The sequence below is a fragment of the Phytophthora infestans genome, genomic scaffold (genome assembly GCF_000142945.1).
Source record: "Phytophthora infestans T30-4 supercont1.50 genomic scaffold, whole genome shotgun sequence".
Classification (NCBI taxonomy): domain Eukaryota; phylum Oomycota; class Peronosporomycetes; order Peronosporales; family Peronosporaceae; genus Phytophthora; species Phytophthora infestans.
Window position 1 is genome coordinate 532,927 of NW_003303709.1, and position 16,373 is coordinate 549,299.

Consider the following 16,373-nt stretch of genomic DNA (forward strand, 5'->3'; position numbering starts at 1 on the left):
GCCGAGGGCCTAACGGAGTTCCCGTCGCATTTTGTTCATTGTGCCCACTGAGATTCCCCTGTGTGGACGTTGTAGTAGTAAGATTGACCCGAGGTCTCATCCACCAGCGTCATCCAGCCATTATAGTCCGCAGTTGCAGTCGGTACGGCGATCTCCTGGCTGTATGCTTGAGCATAAGCTTGAGCTTCTTGAGCCTCTCGAGCCGCTTCTGCCTCTGCGTACTCCGTGACGTATTGGTACTCGCTCGACTGGACATACTCGTCATAAGTCTGCGCGCTCTCCTCTTCTCGAGTCATTTGCTGCTTTCGTGTCTTCTTGAACGTCGCCATGTCGGTCCACTGGTGGTTGACCTTATTTCCCTTCGAGTGGATAATAGTAAAGCAGCCCAAACAGTACGGATCTTCACAGACCGCGCACCACCGCGTTGCACGCATTTTCTCACACTCGATACAGCGCAGAGAGCCAATAGCTTTCCACGTGTGGCTTTCACGTTTGGCCGAGTGATGCAACTTTTCGTAGCAAGCATCGCAGAAGACGTCCTCGCACTGAGCACACTGTCGCCTGGCACCTTCTTCCTCACATTCGACGCATAGTTTGTCCTCGTCATCGGTGTCTTCCTCTTCTTCCTGATGATCCTTAGAGCCCACGATCTCTCCAGTTGCACCATTAGTCAACGTAGGTGCCTTCCGAGTTGCCAAGATACTTTCGACGTCGGCTTCGGATGGATCAATAACCTTGCCGTCCTGCAGCACCAGTTCGCCATCTGCCTTTGTGTATCCCGTCGCAGGAGGCGCCCACAGAGCCTCACCAGTCTATGAATTCATGAGATATGAGTACACAAATGCACGTCATTCCTCGTACATTACAGTAGTGCCTACCTCTTGGTTGTAGTAAAACCACTTGGCAGCGTCATCGTTCCAGTATTCTATCCATATTTGGGCCTGGAGCATGAGCCTTACTACTCGCTCCTCGCGACGCCGCTCCACACGTTTAACAGCTTGACGCCTGCGCACCATCTTCTGGATTTTGGTAGCGGCTTGAGCATACATGCGATTTCTCTCACGCAACGCCATCAACTTAAGCTCCGTCGATAGACGAGCACTAGAACACAGAGTCATGATGTCAGTTCAGGCTCTACCTTTCACAAGAGACTAAGTACGCACCGGTGTCCTCGATATACTCGTTGAATATTGATCGCTGCAGCTCGACGAATGGCTTGTCGTTTGCGTTCTTCCTCACGCAAAATAGCTACTTTCTTACGAGCACGCCATCCTCGACCCATGGTCTGGATCCTCGTTGCAGCAACGTCGCGCATTCGATCTAGACGCCGTCGAATGAACGCAGCACGTCCGAGACGACCTCGGTATCTGCGTTGAATGATCACCGCTGCCTTGGTTAGATGCTGGGTGCTTCGAAGCATTGCAAGTTCACGACGAGCCTTGCGTCCTCGATACATGGCCTGAAGACGACTAGCAACGACGTTTTTCTTCCACTGATCGCGCATCTGTTGGACTCGGTTTCGGTCGATATACCCTCGTGCCAGAGCTTGGATACGCGTTGCCATGGCTTGACGATGTTTGTCGATTCGCTTGAGTTTTAAGAACTTCCGTGCGATACCTTTACGGAACATCCGCTGCATCTCAATCGCCGCACTTGTCTGCTTTGCAATGATCTTCTGTCTCCTCATAAGAGAAGCAAACATACGACCACGATAGACGCGGTACGAGCGTTGAATGACTTGAATGGCTTGCAACTCAAGTGCCGAGCGCTCCAGAGCCTTCTCGTGAGCTACATCGGACCACCACTTCGTCCACGCTTGACGCATTTTGCGTTGCGAATTATTCACTATGAACGCATCGAGTTTCTTACTCCCTTTGTACAGTAAATACGCTTGAAGCTTTTCCTGCTGCTTCTCACACGCGACAGCTTGTTTCCAGCGCTCCAAGGCCAGACCTTGGAGGTTGTACAGTAATCGACGGAATATATTCTCCACTTTGTCTCGCCCCCAACGTTTAAAGTAGAGCGTCGTACGTAGCTCCGATGCAGGACAGATCTTCTGTGCCCAGCAAATGTCGTCTTTCACTAACCGCGTGAGATGCTGCACGTTGTGTAGCGCAGACTCCAATTCTTTGCGTAATGCACCATTATCTGCTGCATCACGTGTTGCTGTGTTTTGCGTTGAGCGACCAACACGCTTTCGTTTGTTTACACGCAACTGTTGACGTTTTTTATTGCTTCGTGCTAGACCAGGGAGTCTCCGTTCTTCAAGAGATGATTGAGTCGGCTGGCGAGGTACGGCACTGCCGCTTTGTCCGTTGAGCTCGGCTTCGAGGGCTTCGATTTCCTCCAGTGACATTCCCAGCGTCTCACTTGCTTGTTTCCGATCGACGTCTTGTTTGATTACTTGTATCTCTTTAGCTGCCATTGCACTTGCTGTACTTGCCACATTTACGGAAGGTAGTCGGAAAACTGGAAGAACGTATTGTTGCCGTTGTCCTGGTACCATTTGAGCATCCAATCCAACTTCAAATGGCGTTTCTCCTGTCGATGTCAACACTGGCAGCATATCCAGCGCTGTTCGAGCGTTTGGAGATATCGATGACGTTGGACCTGGTGCTGCATGAGCCTTTTTGTGTCGCAAAAACGCCTTGGATCGTTGATTTGGAGAGAGTTTCAGCGTCTTGGAATGCATAGCTTGTTGCAACTCCATTCGTTGCTGAAATTTCGTGCTTGTTGTGCCCATTGCTAGCTGAAAGCGCTGTTCGAGTTCTTCGACACTGGGGATAACTCCGTCGCGAGCATTGTTCAAAGCGGTCGATACTGCATCCGGGTGTTGTCGCTGTAGACAAGCCACTTTAAGCCTCCACTCGGCTTGTAACTTGGAGCGTGTACGCTCTAACTCTTCCAGAAGCCGTAATTCATGGTTGGTAAGACGATGCAATGCATCCGTATGTGGTGTCAATACATCAGTCTGACTGTCTCCATCTAGGGTGGACCCATGTTTCGTAGCTGGAGGACCGGTAGCCTTAGTTACTGCTGCGCTAGTTCTCTTCCCGCCCGAGAGATTCCCACCAAACAACAGCATCACCACTGTGAAGGCAACTTTAAGAATCCTGTTTGGCAACTGTGGCAACTCATTCACATTCTAAATATAGGGTCGTAAATGGGCACTTTCACCGTAACAGCTACTTGAAGTAGCACCATTTTGAAACAATAGATCGGCAATACGTCACCAAAACTCGTCAAATTGACCACTTAAAAGAATTTCCTCTGCTCCACTCTGCCCCTCTGTCCCTACTTTCATAATTACGAGCTGACTGTGAGCACGTGCCTATATAAAACCAAGTTTTGGCACGTTGCGCACTTGTCGCTATGCTCATCCAGTCAGAACTTGAAGTGAATGAGCATGAGTGTCGCCGCCATGCTGAGGAACACATGCGAGAGCGCGTTGTGGTTGAATTTGTCCTTGCTGGGAGCCCATACGAGGCCCTGGATAAGGCCACCCAGAAGCTTAACGCCGTACACGAGCAGTTCGTTACTCGTGTGGCTCCACTCCCAGTTCCACGTCATGAAGCAAGCGATGGGGCCAAAGAGCATCACGGGGATGAAGCCGGCGAAGAGGAACACCGCGTGCATGCTGACACTGGCCCAGACAGCCAACACCACGTACAACACGGCAGCCAGTACAATGATAGAGTAAGCCCAGGCCTCTGGCAGGTGTCGACTCGCGGCCAGAGACAGCAGCGCAAAGTTGGTGAGGGTGGAACAGGCCAGCACAACGCGCCACAGAGCTTCGATCATCTTGTCCACATTAGCACGACTCAGGTTGACACCGAAGACACGCGCTGTCATCACCAGATGCTTCTCTTGCTTGTGCGCGATGTCGCGCATGGCCTCGAACGCAACATGGTGGAGTAGGCCACCAAGCGCCGCCGAGATGCCTAGCGCCATGAAGTACATGATATACCAGGCCAGATCGCCCTTATCTGTGGCAGCGAAAAGTCCAATGTACACGGCGAAGGCGAAGCACTGCACGGCCAGCAGGTAGTCAGTGATGAAGCAAGCTGGCTGCGCATCCCACTCCTCGCCCGTCGCGTCCCGATAGGCCCAGAGCGACCAATTCTCGAGCTCTGCCACGGCCTGGCGACACGCCTGCGCTACGGTGGACGCGGCGGTGGCAGTAGATGCTGAGCACTTGCGCTGCGTGGCCGATGTCTGCTGCGTCAACACGTCCGAGCTCATACCGACTGGTATTTGATCACTGGCGGATTGCGAACTGAACAATGCACCGCTCGAATGTCTCTATAAGTGGCGGTGCCTGTCTCGCATTGGCTAAAACCTTTTTAATAGAAGCTTGCTATTGGTCAGAATCTTTTCATTATCTTGAGATACTTCTATTAATAGCACCCACGTGCAATTAACTTCCGTGCATATAGATACCACTGGGCAGTGCCCAGTGCAATGCGGCATTCATGCTGCGGTTTGTCGCTGGTGACACGTGCTTGCAGTGATGTAGGAGCGTTTTTGGTGTACCGGACTCGCGGTAACGGTGCAAGGTTGAAGCCAAAACGAATCTCAAGATCCGACAGATTTGCTCATGGGTCCTGATTGCACCGTGGATGGTCAGCAGCGCTCATCAATGTAATCGTCGCTCAATGAGCTTTTGTTTGCTTGTGAGCAACAGCGATAAATATCGTACACGGGCTTGCTGTGTTCTTGCAGAGTACGGTGTACTGTACTCGCGTGGTGCTCCTCGAAAAATGCGCTTCTTTCTGCTTATACATCCGACTGTGCTTACCGTATTCAGACGAGAAAAATGAAGGCACCGCACAGTCTGCAAAAGCTATACAATAATTTACTGCGGGCTTCACCTCGCTTACAGTTATCAGCTACGGCCGAATCTGTTGGTAGCTAAAAAACTTGCGGCGTCGCTGCAATCGAGCGAGTTGCACACAGCAAACGAATGCCACCACGGACAGTGCGATGGCCACGACGAAAACGGGTGCAAAACATTGTGTACCGAAACACTTCTCGACACCATCAACAGTACGTGTTGCTGTCGAGTGCTGGTATACGTACGACGCCAGCGGGCTGAAGAAGAGCGGGTACCCGACACAATTAGCGATACTAATGAGGCCAAAGTTTTTGCCAAAGTGCTGCAAACCAAACTCCTCGCGAACGACTACCGGAAAGGTGCCGAACATGACGCCCTCTGAGAACCCAGCCATTGCCACAGGCAGTACGAGCCACGTCGGTGACACGGACAGGAAAACCACCTGCGTGACAGCCGTGAGAACCACCGAGAGTGCAGCAAAATATGCACGTGGATACTTCGCCAACAGATGATCCGAGACTGCTCCCGTTACAAGGCGACCGAGTGTATTCACGATGGAGAACAGTGCCACCATGAAGGGGACTTGATGTAGAGGACCACCCAAAGCTTCCACGATGAACGACACGTTGGACATGACGAGCAAGCCGGCGCCGATGACGATCATCACTGGAATGAAGAGCATCCAGAACCGCATATCTGTTAGCAACGTCACGCCCGTGATGTCGTCAGGTGTCTGGCTGTCTGCAGACCCATTCACGTCTCCACTCGATTCCATGCTAGTGGCCCCAAGACCAACCTCAATGCTTCCAGATCTCCTTTTCGTGTCCTTTTCTTCTTCATGCCGTGGACGGGCAAATACAAACCAACCAAACACGCAAGCAGCTAGTAGGTAGTTTCCGACAAATAGGAAGTAGCCCGGTACGTCGGTGCTGTGGAACCCCTCATGGAAGACGAACGCAAAGAAGGCACCGCCACAGCTGTATGACGACGTAAGCGTTGCTATGACCTTGCCACGATTGGCATCTCCGAACAAAGATTCATTGGGAACGATAGACGAGAAGACGCAAAAGGAGCTGAGGAGTCCGAACAACATCATGGCACAGCCGATACCCAGTGGACTAACGCATTCCGGTGCGAATTGCAGCGCAGTAAACATAGCGAGATGGACAACCAGCATGGCGCTCCCACTTAAAAGAACGCTCGTGTACGGCCCCAGTCGGTCGAAGATGACGCCAGGAATGTACGACATGTACGTGCCCAGCATGGTCATAGCGGAGACCGTGGAGATCCCAGCTTGTGTGAAGTGCAGAAGCGTCTTCAGCTGTGCATTCCACGCTGATAGCGCGTAGGTCGAGCCCACCCCGAGCATGAGCAACACGCCGGCAAGCAGGCTGCACGACCGGCGGAGCTGCAACGGCGACAACGCCATCAAGACCCGGTAATGATAAATGGTAGGATTGGTACACAGGTACCTCTGCCGCAGAATGAACATTGCCGAGCCAGCTTAAGTTGCAGTATCTTTTGCTGTATTTTACGATAAGCGAACATAATGCTGACGCGATGCAAATTTAAGACTCGCTACCAGCGACACCACACTCAATACCACCACTAGTAGGAACACAGGCTGGAAACACTCATCTCCAAGACACTTCTGGACGCCATTCACCGGCATGGCCGATAAACTGTACACGAATGAACCTATGGGGTTGTAAAACAACGGAAAGCCTACAGCATTTGCGACGCTGATGAGGCCAAAGTTCTTTCCGAAGTGGCGCGCACCGAACGTCTCGCGCGTTAGCACGGGAAAAGCGGCGAACATGACGCCGTCAGCGATGCCTGAGAGCGTAATGGGAACGACGAGATACGCCCTCGGAATAACCAGGAAAAGTGTGTGGATGGCACCCACAAGGACCGACGCTAGACTTACAAAGTAGATCCGAGGAAAACGATGCAACACACTGTCGGAAATGACACCAGCAACAACACGACCGCAGCAGTTGCCTACAGAGAAGAGCGCTACCATTGTGGAGACCTGCTCCATCGGACCGCCAAGAGACTCGACAATAAACGCAATGTTTGCCATGACAAACAGTGAAGATCCCACCAATATGAATACGGTAGAAAACAACAACCAGAAGCGCGAGTCGGTTAGAATATCGCGACCGGTGATGTCAGGTTGAGCCACTGCGAAGAGCTGGCAATGTTCTTCAACGTCAACACTACATGAAGACTTCAAAGCCGGTGTCTCTGGCGGCATGAATTCGTCCAATGCGTGAATGGGCGGAGCAGCCGCAATAGTGTGAGTTGCATCGTCTTTGGCAGGTCGATATAGCGTAACCCATGCTAGCAAGAACACTGTCAACATCAAGCACCCCATGAAGCGAAAGTACAGAGGTACATTTCCATCGAAAAAGTGCTTGTAAAGCTCAGCGAACAGCGCACCACCGGCACTGAAGGCTGCGAATTCCAACGCCATTACCTTGCCGCGATTTTCAGGTCCAAAGAGATCTTCGTTCGGCCCCAATGCCGCAAACACGCCGAAGTTGGTGGCTTGACCGAGCACTGCGAAGGCGATACCCACGCCCAGCGGCGTCATGGCCGCCGGAAATGCCGTCATTCCAGCGTAGAGCCCAATGTAGATACCAGCAAGCAAACATCCGCCCAATAAAACGCTGCGATGGGCGCCGATGTGGTCGAAAACGAACCCGGGACTCACCGAGAAGTAGGCACCAAAAGAGGCCATAGAACAAACGAAAGAGATACCCGCCTCGGAGAAACCCGGCAACGCCTGCAGCTGTGTATTCCAGACCGAGATTGAATGATTCGAGCCCACGCTCCCCATGAGCAGCAGACCGGCTAGTACGCTAGCAAGGCGGCGGCATTGGTCCCAGCTGCATGACGCCGGCGTCATGACAAGAAATGAGTGAACAAAACATGATGCATGCTATCTGATTGGTTGAAAACAAGAAGTTTGTTCCTTAGCACCAATTTTCAACAAGTATAAATACCGGTTTTGAAATTTTAATGATTAAATAAAAAGTAGTACAGTAGTGTATCGAAATTGCGACGAAGGTCGTGTTACTGTGCATACCTATTGTAGCTGTGTATACAGCTGGGACTGTACAGTTGCAGATGGAAGTATACGCCCGTTAGTGTATAGTGCTAGCAAAGGGGGTTGTCACCTTCGAGGTTTCCTCCTTAATCCCAAAGTGCTCCGTGGGAAGACGTTCTCTAGTTGCTTTCCGTCATCTAAGCTGCTCCTTGCCCTACTGATTGCCTGCGCAACGTGCCAGGTTATGAGCCCAAGGCTTTGAAGCTTTACAGAGTACAATCTTTGAGTTTCGTGGGTATACAATGGCTACGTCAAGTAGGGCGGCGTCAGCTGCGGGCAGTTCGGCTGCCATGACGGCTAGTGGAGACCTTGTTACATCTTCTGAATACGAATGGGTATACTGGCGATGGATTTACGTTTCTAGGGTCAACTGGAAATGGGGGAGTGGTGAATAGTGGGGTAAACGCTGCTAACGGTGCACGTGCGGTGGCTTCGACTCCGTCTGCGGGGATTCCACCGATGTTCGCAACCTCAGCGTGGCCAACGGTCCCATCGATGAGATCGACAGGATTTGCGTCGGCAATGTCTATTGAAGGTGAGGCGAGGAAGGTGGAGGAGCTTGAGTAGAAGGAAGAAAAAAGAGATGTGATTGAATTTTATGAGTCTGTCTTCAGAGAGTTTCCTGGCACCATTGATTTATCTTTCCTGTAAAAGGTGATGTATCGACTTATGCAGGATTGGGTCCAGAACATATTTTGTATGGTAAGACATTTTGTACAATAACTTGTACGCTATGTCACCAATTAGGACACATCATTGACAGCCTCTCTGTGTCCCAAGTTGGGGGCAGTTCTTATCCCAGATGGTGCAGCTGATTTGCATTCAAGACGTTGAGGACTTTGACTTAAATTACTACTTCGAGGATAATCGACTGTTTCTTGCGGTAGTGAGTTGCTAGAAAGTATGTCTATACCTTTCCGAAGGTCGCAAAGTTCTTTACCGTCGTGCAGTTTAAGTATCAGTGAAATACGCTTGCTTTCTCTTCCGTATCGTTCTCGTTGAGTGCATTAAGTGTTCATTTCCTGATCTTTCAACTTTTGCACAGGTGCGGTTTTCTTCTGATTTGCATGCAAGTATTGAAGGTGTTGATCAAGTGCAATCCTCAAGGGAGCGAGACTTAGTGCGATGCGCGCCTGACGCTATAGTCTGGGCTAGCTCTGAGTGAACTTGTTTCACTCGGTAGCGAATCGTCTCCACTGGTCTCAATAACCTTGGGTTTTGTCATATTGATTTACTGCAATCAATATTTTGCTGCTATGGTTCATGTGATTTGCACAGTACTAATATACTATCTTTTGTATACACAGATGCCTGTCAGTCTTCGCACATCAATTTTGTGCCAACATCAAGAGATGCTGTCGGACCGGTACTCAATGTGCGGTCTCTTATCGATCAGCAACGCTCTTCAAACTAGGGATTTTATCACCCCAGCCATGTTGCGGCCTATTTTGGCTCGGTTGGTAGAGGTGAGCCCAAGTGTGGATCATGGACATTCACGCTACGGTGCCTACACTATGGATGCGTTGCAGAAGGGCTTGCAGAAGCGGCGCAAACAGCTGATTTATCTGAACACAAAGTCGGGGTTCAAGAGCAGACCCAAGCGACCTGCCTCCATCGTGCGGAGTCGAAAATCGGCTCTGCTGATTATAGGTAGGCGGCCTGGGCAACGAGCAGGTACATGGCATTGTATCGCTCGTGCCTGGGTTGGTAACAAGTTTGTGTTCATCGATTCCGACACCTATCACTTCTTCCCTAACCGGGAGGAGCTTTTGACAAGTTTCTTTGAGACAGTAGATGGTGTGTACTCAATTGAGGACATTCCTCGTGCTAATCTTTAAGATTTAAATAATACGTATTTACTTTTAACAAAACTTGTTGCTGTATAAATTTTACATATCGATTAGTATTTTTCTTTTCCTTTTTTTTCTTTTTCTTATTTTTGTATAAGTGTCTTACATAGTGACCCTCTTAGATTTATAAAAAGGGGTTTTGATAGTGCTTTTGTAAAAATGTCTGCTACCATTTCTTTGGTGTTGCAGTACATAATTTCAAATTCTTTTCGCTCTACTTTTTCTTGTACAAAGTGATACCGAATGTCAATGTGCTTGCTTCTGCCATGCAGTTCTGGGTTGTAGGAAAGTTTAATACAACTTTGATTGTCCTCAAATAGGGTGATAGCATGTGAGCTTTCGTGTTTAAGCTCTACTAAAAGAAGCTTTAAGAAAATAACTTCTTGCATGCAGTGACATAGGGCTATGTATTCTGCCTCTGTTGTGGACAGAACTACGGTGTGGTGCTTTCTCGATTGCCATGAAATTGGGCTTCCACACATATATGCGATATAGCCTCCCACAGATCGTCGTGTCTCTGGGCAATTGGCGTAGTCTGCGTCGGAGTATGCAGTGAGATAATGCTTTGACTTATACTGCTCTAGATTTTGCTTTCCACCAAGGGTGATGCCAAGATTGCGCGTACCGTTTAAGTACTTCAATCCTCTCTTAACGGCATTCCAGTGAGGTTTTCCTGGGTTCACCAGGAATTGACTGACTTCTCGTAGAAAATATGCGAGATCAGGTCTAGTTCCCATCATTAAGTACATGAAGCTACCAACTGCCTCTCTGTACGGGATCGCTTTCATCTCATGTTTTTCTTCTGGCGTTTGGGGGCACATGGCCTCCGTCAGCTTCACACTGGGATCAGCGGGTGTACCAACCGGGTGTGCATCAAGATGAGAGAAGCGATCCAGGACTTTGGTAGCGTACTTCTCTTGGTGGATGAAAATGGTTCGGTCCGTACGGTTGCGCACGATTGACCAGCCTAAGATGTATTGAGCTTCACCGAGATCAGACATTTTGAAGCGCTGCTTGAGAGCGTTCTTTATGTTGTTAATGATATCAAGCGTAGGGGCTATGATGAGGAGGTCGTCCACATAGACTAGAATGTAGCATGTAGCTCCATCCACAACTCCAATGAAAACGCATTGGTCTTTGATGAGTTTGTGGAATTTCATGGTGAGAAGAAAAGAGCACAGGGTAAGATACCAGATCCGAGGTGCCTGCTTGAGACCATATAGGCTCTTCAAAAGCTTGCAGACTAAGTGCTCTTTTCCACGAACAGTAAACCCTTCAGGTTGCAGCATGTAAATTTCCTCATCGAGGTATCCGTTCAGGAAAGCGGTTTTAACATCCATTTGATGGATCTCAAGGTCAAGGAGTGCTGCAATCGTCAGTAAAAGTCGCAGCACTTCCATGCGGATCACTGGAGAGAATATCTCATCGTAGTCAACGCCATACTTTTGCAAAAAAACTTTTATTACCAGGCGAGCTTTATAGCGGTCAATACTGCCGTCTCCATTGTATTTTACAACGAATACCCATCGACACTGTAGGGCCCTTCTCCCTGTCGGTAGTTTTGTGAGGACCCACGTTTTGTTGTCAATCAATGATTTGTATTCACAAATGGCTGCCTTCTCCCAGTGTTGTGCTTCTGGTAGTTTCTGGGATTCTAGGAACGTCTTTGGTTCAGATATGTGTCTGATAGCCAATAGAGCGTAGATATGAGTGAGGTGCTCTTTTCGTTCGTTAATGTCGAGTGGATCATCAAGTAGACACGAGTGTTCATTCTCGTTCTGAGCGTTCGTTTTGTGTTTGACTTTCTTCATCTTTACTACTACTTCCGCGGCAAGCGCATTGACGCTGCGTTTTAGTAGTGAGGCTATTGGAGGTAGCAATTGTGGTGTTGGTAGCGACGGTGATAGCGTCGGTGCGGGGCCATTTTGGTCCGAGATTGCGGGTGTATTGAGGAATTCCAAGTGTGGGAACTCGTCTTCTCTAAACACAACATCCCTGCTGTAGATAACACGGTTTTCTTTCGTGTCAAGGAGTCTATATCCCTTTTTGTTTGATGGGAGTCCTAAGTACATGCACTTCTTAGCACGTGGTTCTAGTTTTGTGCGGTGTATCTCAGGGATGTGAGCGTACGCAGTACACCCAAACACTTTGATGTAGTGCGCGGATGGTTTTCGCTTGAACCATTTCTCGTATGGGGTGACCTTATCGGTTACCGAGCTGGGAGTAATGTTCAGAAGGTCAGCAACGTGTTTGACGCATTCTCCCCAAAGAACCTGCGGTAGGTTACCATCAATGAGGAAAGCCCTGGTTCGCTCGAGTAGTGTACGCATGCGCCTCTCTGCAACTCCATTTTGCTGGGGCGTGTACGCATTTGTAAATTGTGCGTGCGTATTGTACTTCTGAAAAATCATTTTTCCAAGTTTCTCATATTCTCGGGCATTGTCGCTTTGAAGATGTCTAACTTCTTCATCGTGTATGTTCTCATTGAACTGGAGTTCGCCTACATCAGCGCGAAAAACGTTTTGTGCTTTCTTGCGAAAATCTTCATAGCATTCGCACAGCTCAGACTTTCGCTTGATGATGTAGATGAACATGTACCGTGAGTAGTCATCTATAAAGGTCAGAAAATATTGACACCCCGAGAGTGTGGGGACGGGTAATGGACCAGCCATATCAGAATGAACTTTTTCAAGAGGGAACTTTGCCCGTTCAACGGTATGTTTATTGAATGGGTTACGATGGGCCTTGGCGTATGTGCAGGAAGAGCAAAAGTAGTCTTTCTTGGAATCAAAGTCCTTCAGGCCCATGTCCATGACAGTGTTGGCTTTAGCCAGATCCTGCATAATGCGAAAGTTAGGATGACCCATTCGTTTATGCCAAAGTAACACATTATCAGGCTTACCTGAAGTGGCCACATGGGCTACCTGACTTGAGGTTGCCGGGATCGCTTGAAACTGGTAGAGTCGAGTCCCTTCACCAATTTTGGCTTCAAATTTGGTTCGGCTAGCGAAGAACAGAACGCACTTCTTGGCGTTGGGGAAGTTGATTTTGAAATCATCTTCGACGGCTTGGCGCACGGAGAGTAGGTTGAACTTCAGCTGGGGCGCATATAGCACGTTGGCCAAGGATATTTCTCGTTCCTTTCCCTTCGTGTCCTTGATTGTCATCTTGACATCACCAGTTCCTTTTATCGGAATCTGGTGATTGCCGCCGACAGTGATTGACTTGCCAGCACTTGGGATCAGCTTCTCAAACCACTTCGGATTGGACGTAGCGTGGCGAGTGCAGCCTGAGTCGACAGTCCACACTGGGTCATGCTCCGCATCTTGGGCGGTGAGACTTACAGCCTCTGTTTCTTGTCTGAGGTCCAGAGTGGTGATGGCTATGATTCCATACTCGTTGTCGGTGTCGGTGTCCTTGCGGCGACCGTGGAATTTATTGTGACTCTTGGATTTTCCAGATGTATTCTTCTGGTTGCCGTTCTGGCTTCTGTTTCGATTGCTGTTCCGCTTGCTCTTGTAGTCATTCCGATTTTGGTTTCGTGACTTGCCGCCGAAACCGTCCTTGTAAGGATGCTGTCGAGCTTGATTGGACGAAGGTTTCAGCTTAAAGTTGGCGGGAAGCACCGTTCCTGCCTTTACCTGACCATTTTGTAGGTGGCGCTGTAGAACATAGCAGTCGACAGTATCGTGGTTGGTGCGCAGGCAGTATGTACAGCTCATCGTTGAGATGAGAGCCTTGCTCTCTTGATAGGGAGCTTGAACCAAGGTTGGTTCAGGTGCTAAAGCCTGTAGGGCCTGCTCGTTTCGGGTTTCCCTCGATTCGGGTGTTCCTTGTTTGAGCGTGTAGCGGTTTTTCGCCAGTTCATGCTGCACCTTGGCCTCGATGTGACGCTTTAGCTCTTCGTAGGGAATGAATTTCCTGCTACCCTTCCAGACCGATAGTTGCTGCTTCCATTTTCCAGGTAGCGCATGGTACAAGTAGAGTGACTTCTGTTCGTCACTGAGCACACTGTTTGTGGCTTCGGAGGCAACCTTCATGGCAGATTCGATGTCAATTATGAACCCCGTAAGGTCTGAACCTTCTTCATACCTCAGTGCCATCAGGTATGATAGCACATGATACGGGTCGCCGTGGATGGCAGCACCTTCGTACTTGCTACAGATCGTCTGGAAGATCTCAAACGCAGTAGTCTTGTCCTTGACCATGAGAACATGTTGGTCATCGATGGTCTTGATAAGGAAAGCTTTTGCTTTTGCCTCGTTGAGTCGAAGCTTTTTCGAGCTCAGCCTCTGGCTTTTAGCCTTCAGCTTCTCTGCTCGCTTCAGTTCATCCCGCTTCTGAGCAGTGAATGACTGGATAACGGGGGGATTCTCCTGCCCCATTTCCACATCGCCGTCGTCTCCGGCTGTGGGTGCATCCGAACTTGCGGAGCTGGCATCAGAGGAGGACTCGCTCGGTGAGGAGCCCACTATTTCGTCGGCCTTGGGAGCACCGGCAGCATCAAGCGCGGCGGACATGTCGTTCATGTCGGACAGTGCCGGGTTGAGCTCTTCATCGGAGTCGAACTCGTAGTCGGAGTCACCGGTGTAGTCGATACGCTCGACGTAGCCGAGAAGGTTCTTTCCTTCGAGGGCGGCAGTGACGCGGGTCTTCCAGATGATGAAGTTCCGGCCATTGAGGCGCGGAAACTCGCGGTCGTCAGCGGTGGAGGCTTGCGTTGAGCTCATAACCTATTGAAGGTGAGGCGAGGAAGGTGGAGGAGCTTGAGTAGAAGGAAGAAAAAAGAGATGTGATTGAATTTTATGAGTCTGTCTTCAGAGAGTTTCCTGGCACCATTGATTTATCTTTCCTGTAAAAGGTGATGTATCGACTTATGCAGGATTGGGTCCAGAACATATTTTGTATGGTAAGACATTCTGTACAATAACTTGTACGCTATGTCACCAATTAGGACACATCATTGACAATGCTCAATGCAACTTCATGGTTTTTTGCAATAAAAGGAGATCAACGGGCACTTCGGTGGTTAATAGAAGTTTATCTGCCGGGTGAGCGATTGGGTGCCGCAGTTTACGCTGCTGCTCGAAGACCATCGCGAACAGACCTACTGGAACTGTGTCGAGATGTGCGGAGCATTGGATTATAGCCATGATGAGACTGTGCAGTGGCTTATGACGCATTCATGCCATCTGCTGCAAAGACGGGGAATACAACAGCAGTTCGGTGGCTATACAATGAGTGCCATGCTCCTGCTGAATATGCTTTACTTGATGCCCAAAAAGAGGAACATTGGGAGACTGCGCGATGGATTCTTGTGAACTGTGACCTCGCAGTACGTCGAGTCGAATGGGATAGAGCTGCTGCGAGTGGAGCATTGTCGCTCTTGAAGTATGCGTACTCTCAGGGGCTAGGAAAGCCACGTAGGTCGACGCTTTTTAGCTGCAGCTTCAAATGGACACCTGGATACGGTAAAATGGCTACATTATGAGACGCAAGTTGCTTTGACTGTTGAAGCTCTGCGAAGAGCGGTGGAAAGTGGACATCTAAATATCGTGCAGTGGCTTCACGATAAGAAGTGCGAATGAGGCGATTGTTGGATAATGGATAGTGCAGCGAAGGGTGGCCATCTTGATATGGTGAAGTGGCTTCATGACAACCGCGACGAAGGTTGTAGCCATAAGGCGATGCTGGTAATGGCCATCTTGAAGTCGTCAAGTGGCTCCATGTCCATCGTACTGAAGGATGCACAGCACAAGCGATGGATAAGGCAGTAGCAAATGGATTTCTAAAAGTAGTGGAATGGCTACATGAGTTTCGTTCTGAAGGGTGTTCATCCAATGCCATGGGTGGAGCTGCACGTGGAGGTCATTTAGAAATACTAAAGTGGCTGCACACTCATCGGGATGAGGGCTGCACAAAGTTAGCTATTTCCTATGGCGGCTGTCTCGAAGTGTTAAAATGGCTTCATGCCAACACAACAGAAGGCTGTACGCCTGCTGCGATGGACTGGGCTGCAAGTTATGGTCATTTGGACGTAGTGAAGTGGCTCCATTATAACCGAAGCGAAGGCTGCAACTACGATGGCATCTGCTGCTATGAGAGACCACTTAAGCGTGGTAAAGTGGCTTCATTTTAATCACACAGAAGGCTGTTTGGAAGATACGTTGTCGAAGGTTGCTGCTACTGGCAACATTTGAGATGGTAAAGTTGATTTTTGATAATCGCAGCGAGGTCGATGCCCGTTCTGCGATGAGGCAGGGAATCATTCACGATCGGTTTGGCGTTGTAGTGTACTTGCACTCGAAAGATGTGGAAGTGGGCGAGTTTGCCGACACAACATTGTACGGACTTAGCAGTGGTCGATCAACAACTACTTGAAACAAATGACTGGCTGCAGTTATAACATTATGACCTGGGACTATCAATTTAACGAGTGGTTTTGACATGCTTCAATGAGGAGAGTTAGCCATGACGACGATACTACATTGTGGCACTACGGCTGATGAATTATAATAGCTCCAAAGATTTCGGAATGACCGGAACGGAATTACGAGAAGGAAATGAAAATTCTTGA

The 16,373-nt window shown here is 49.3% G+C and overlaps 5 protein-coding genes across 5 annotated transcripts; 1 reads left to right on the plus strand and 4 right to left on the minus strand.

Annotated features, from left to right (window-relative positions):
• Positions 1–35: 35 nt before the first annotated feature.
• Positions 36–3,085, minus strand: PITG_17139 (uncharacterized protein; the record flags this gene model as incomplete). Its single annotated transcript, XM_002896989.1, has 5 exons — positions 36–812; positions 879–1,101; positions 1,164–2,151; positions 2,302–2,971; positions 3,035–3,085. The coding sequence occupies 5 exons, from the start codon at positions 3,083–3,085 to the stop codon at positions 36–38; spliced, it is 2,709 nt and encodes a 902-aa protein (XP_002897035.1).
• A 138-nt stretch (positions 3,086–3,223) lies between these two features.
• PITG_17140 (uncharacterized protein) lies at positions 3,224–4,266 on the minus strand (the record flags this gene model as incomplete). The annotated part of the gene is made up of 1 exon (XM_002896990.1): positions 3,224–4,266. One exon carries the CDS (start codon positions 4,240–4,242, stop codon positions 3,385–3,387), a length of 858 nt encoding a protein of 285 aa, XP_002897036.1.
• Positions 4,267–4,889: 623 nt separating this feature from the next.
• PITG_17141 (Major Facilitator Superfamily (MFS)) lies at positions 4,890–6,263 on the minus strand (the record flags this gene model as incomplete). Its single annotated transcript, XM_002896991.1, has 2 exons — positions 4,890–5,649; positions 5,698–6,263. 2 exons carry the CDS (start codon positions 6,261–6,263, stop codon positions 4,890–4,892), a joined length of 1,326 nt encoding a protein of 441 aa, XP_002897037.1.
• A 102-nt stretch (positions 6,264–6,365) lies between these two features.
• Positions 6,366–7,745, minus strand: PITG_17142 (Major Facilitator Superfamily (MFS); the record flags this gene model as incomplete). Its single annotated transcript, XM_002896992.1, has 1 exon — positions 6,366–7,745. The coding sequence occupies one exon, from the start codon at positions 7,743–7,745 to the stop codon at positions 6,366–6,368; it is 1,380 nt and encodes a 459-aa protein (XP_002897038.1).
• Positions 7,746–15,399: 7,654 nt separating this feature from the next.
• On the plus strand, positions 15,400–16,052 carry PITG_17144 (uncharacterized protein; the record flags this gene model as incomplete). Its single annotated transcript, XM_002896993.1, has 4 exons — positions 15,400–15,466; positions 15,508–15,841; positions 15,900–15,965; positions 16,031–16,052. 4 exons carry the CDS (start codon positions 15,400–15,402, stop codon positions 16,050–16,052), a joined length of 489 nt encoding a protein of 162 aa, XP_002897039.1.
• Between the last annotated feature and the right edge of the window lie 321 nt (positions 16,053–16,373).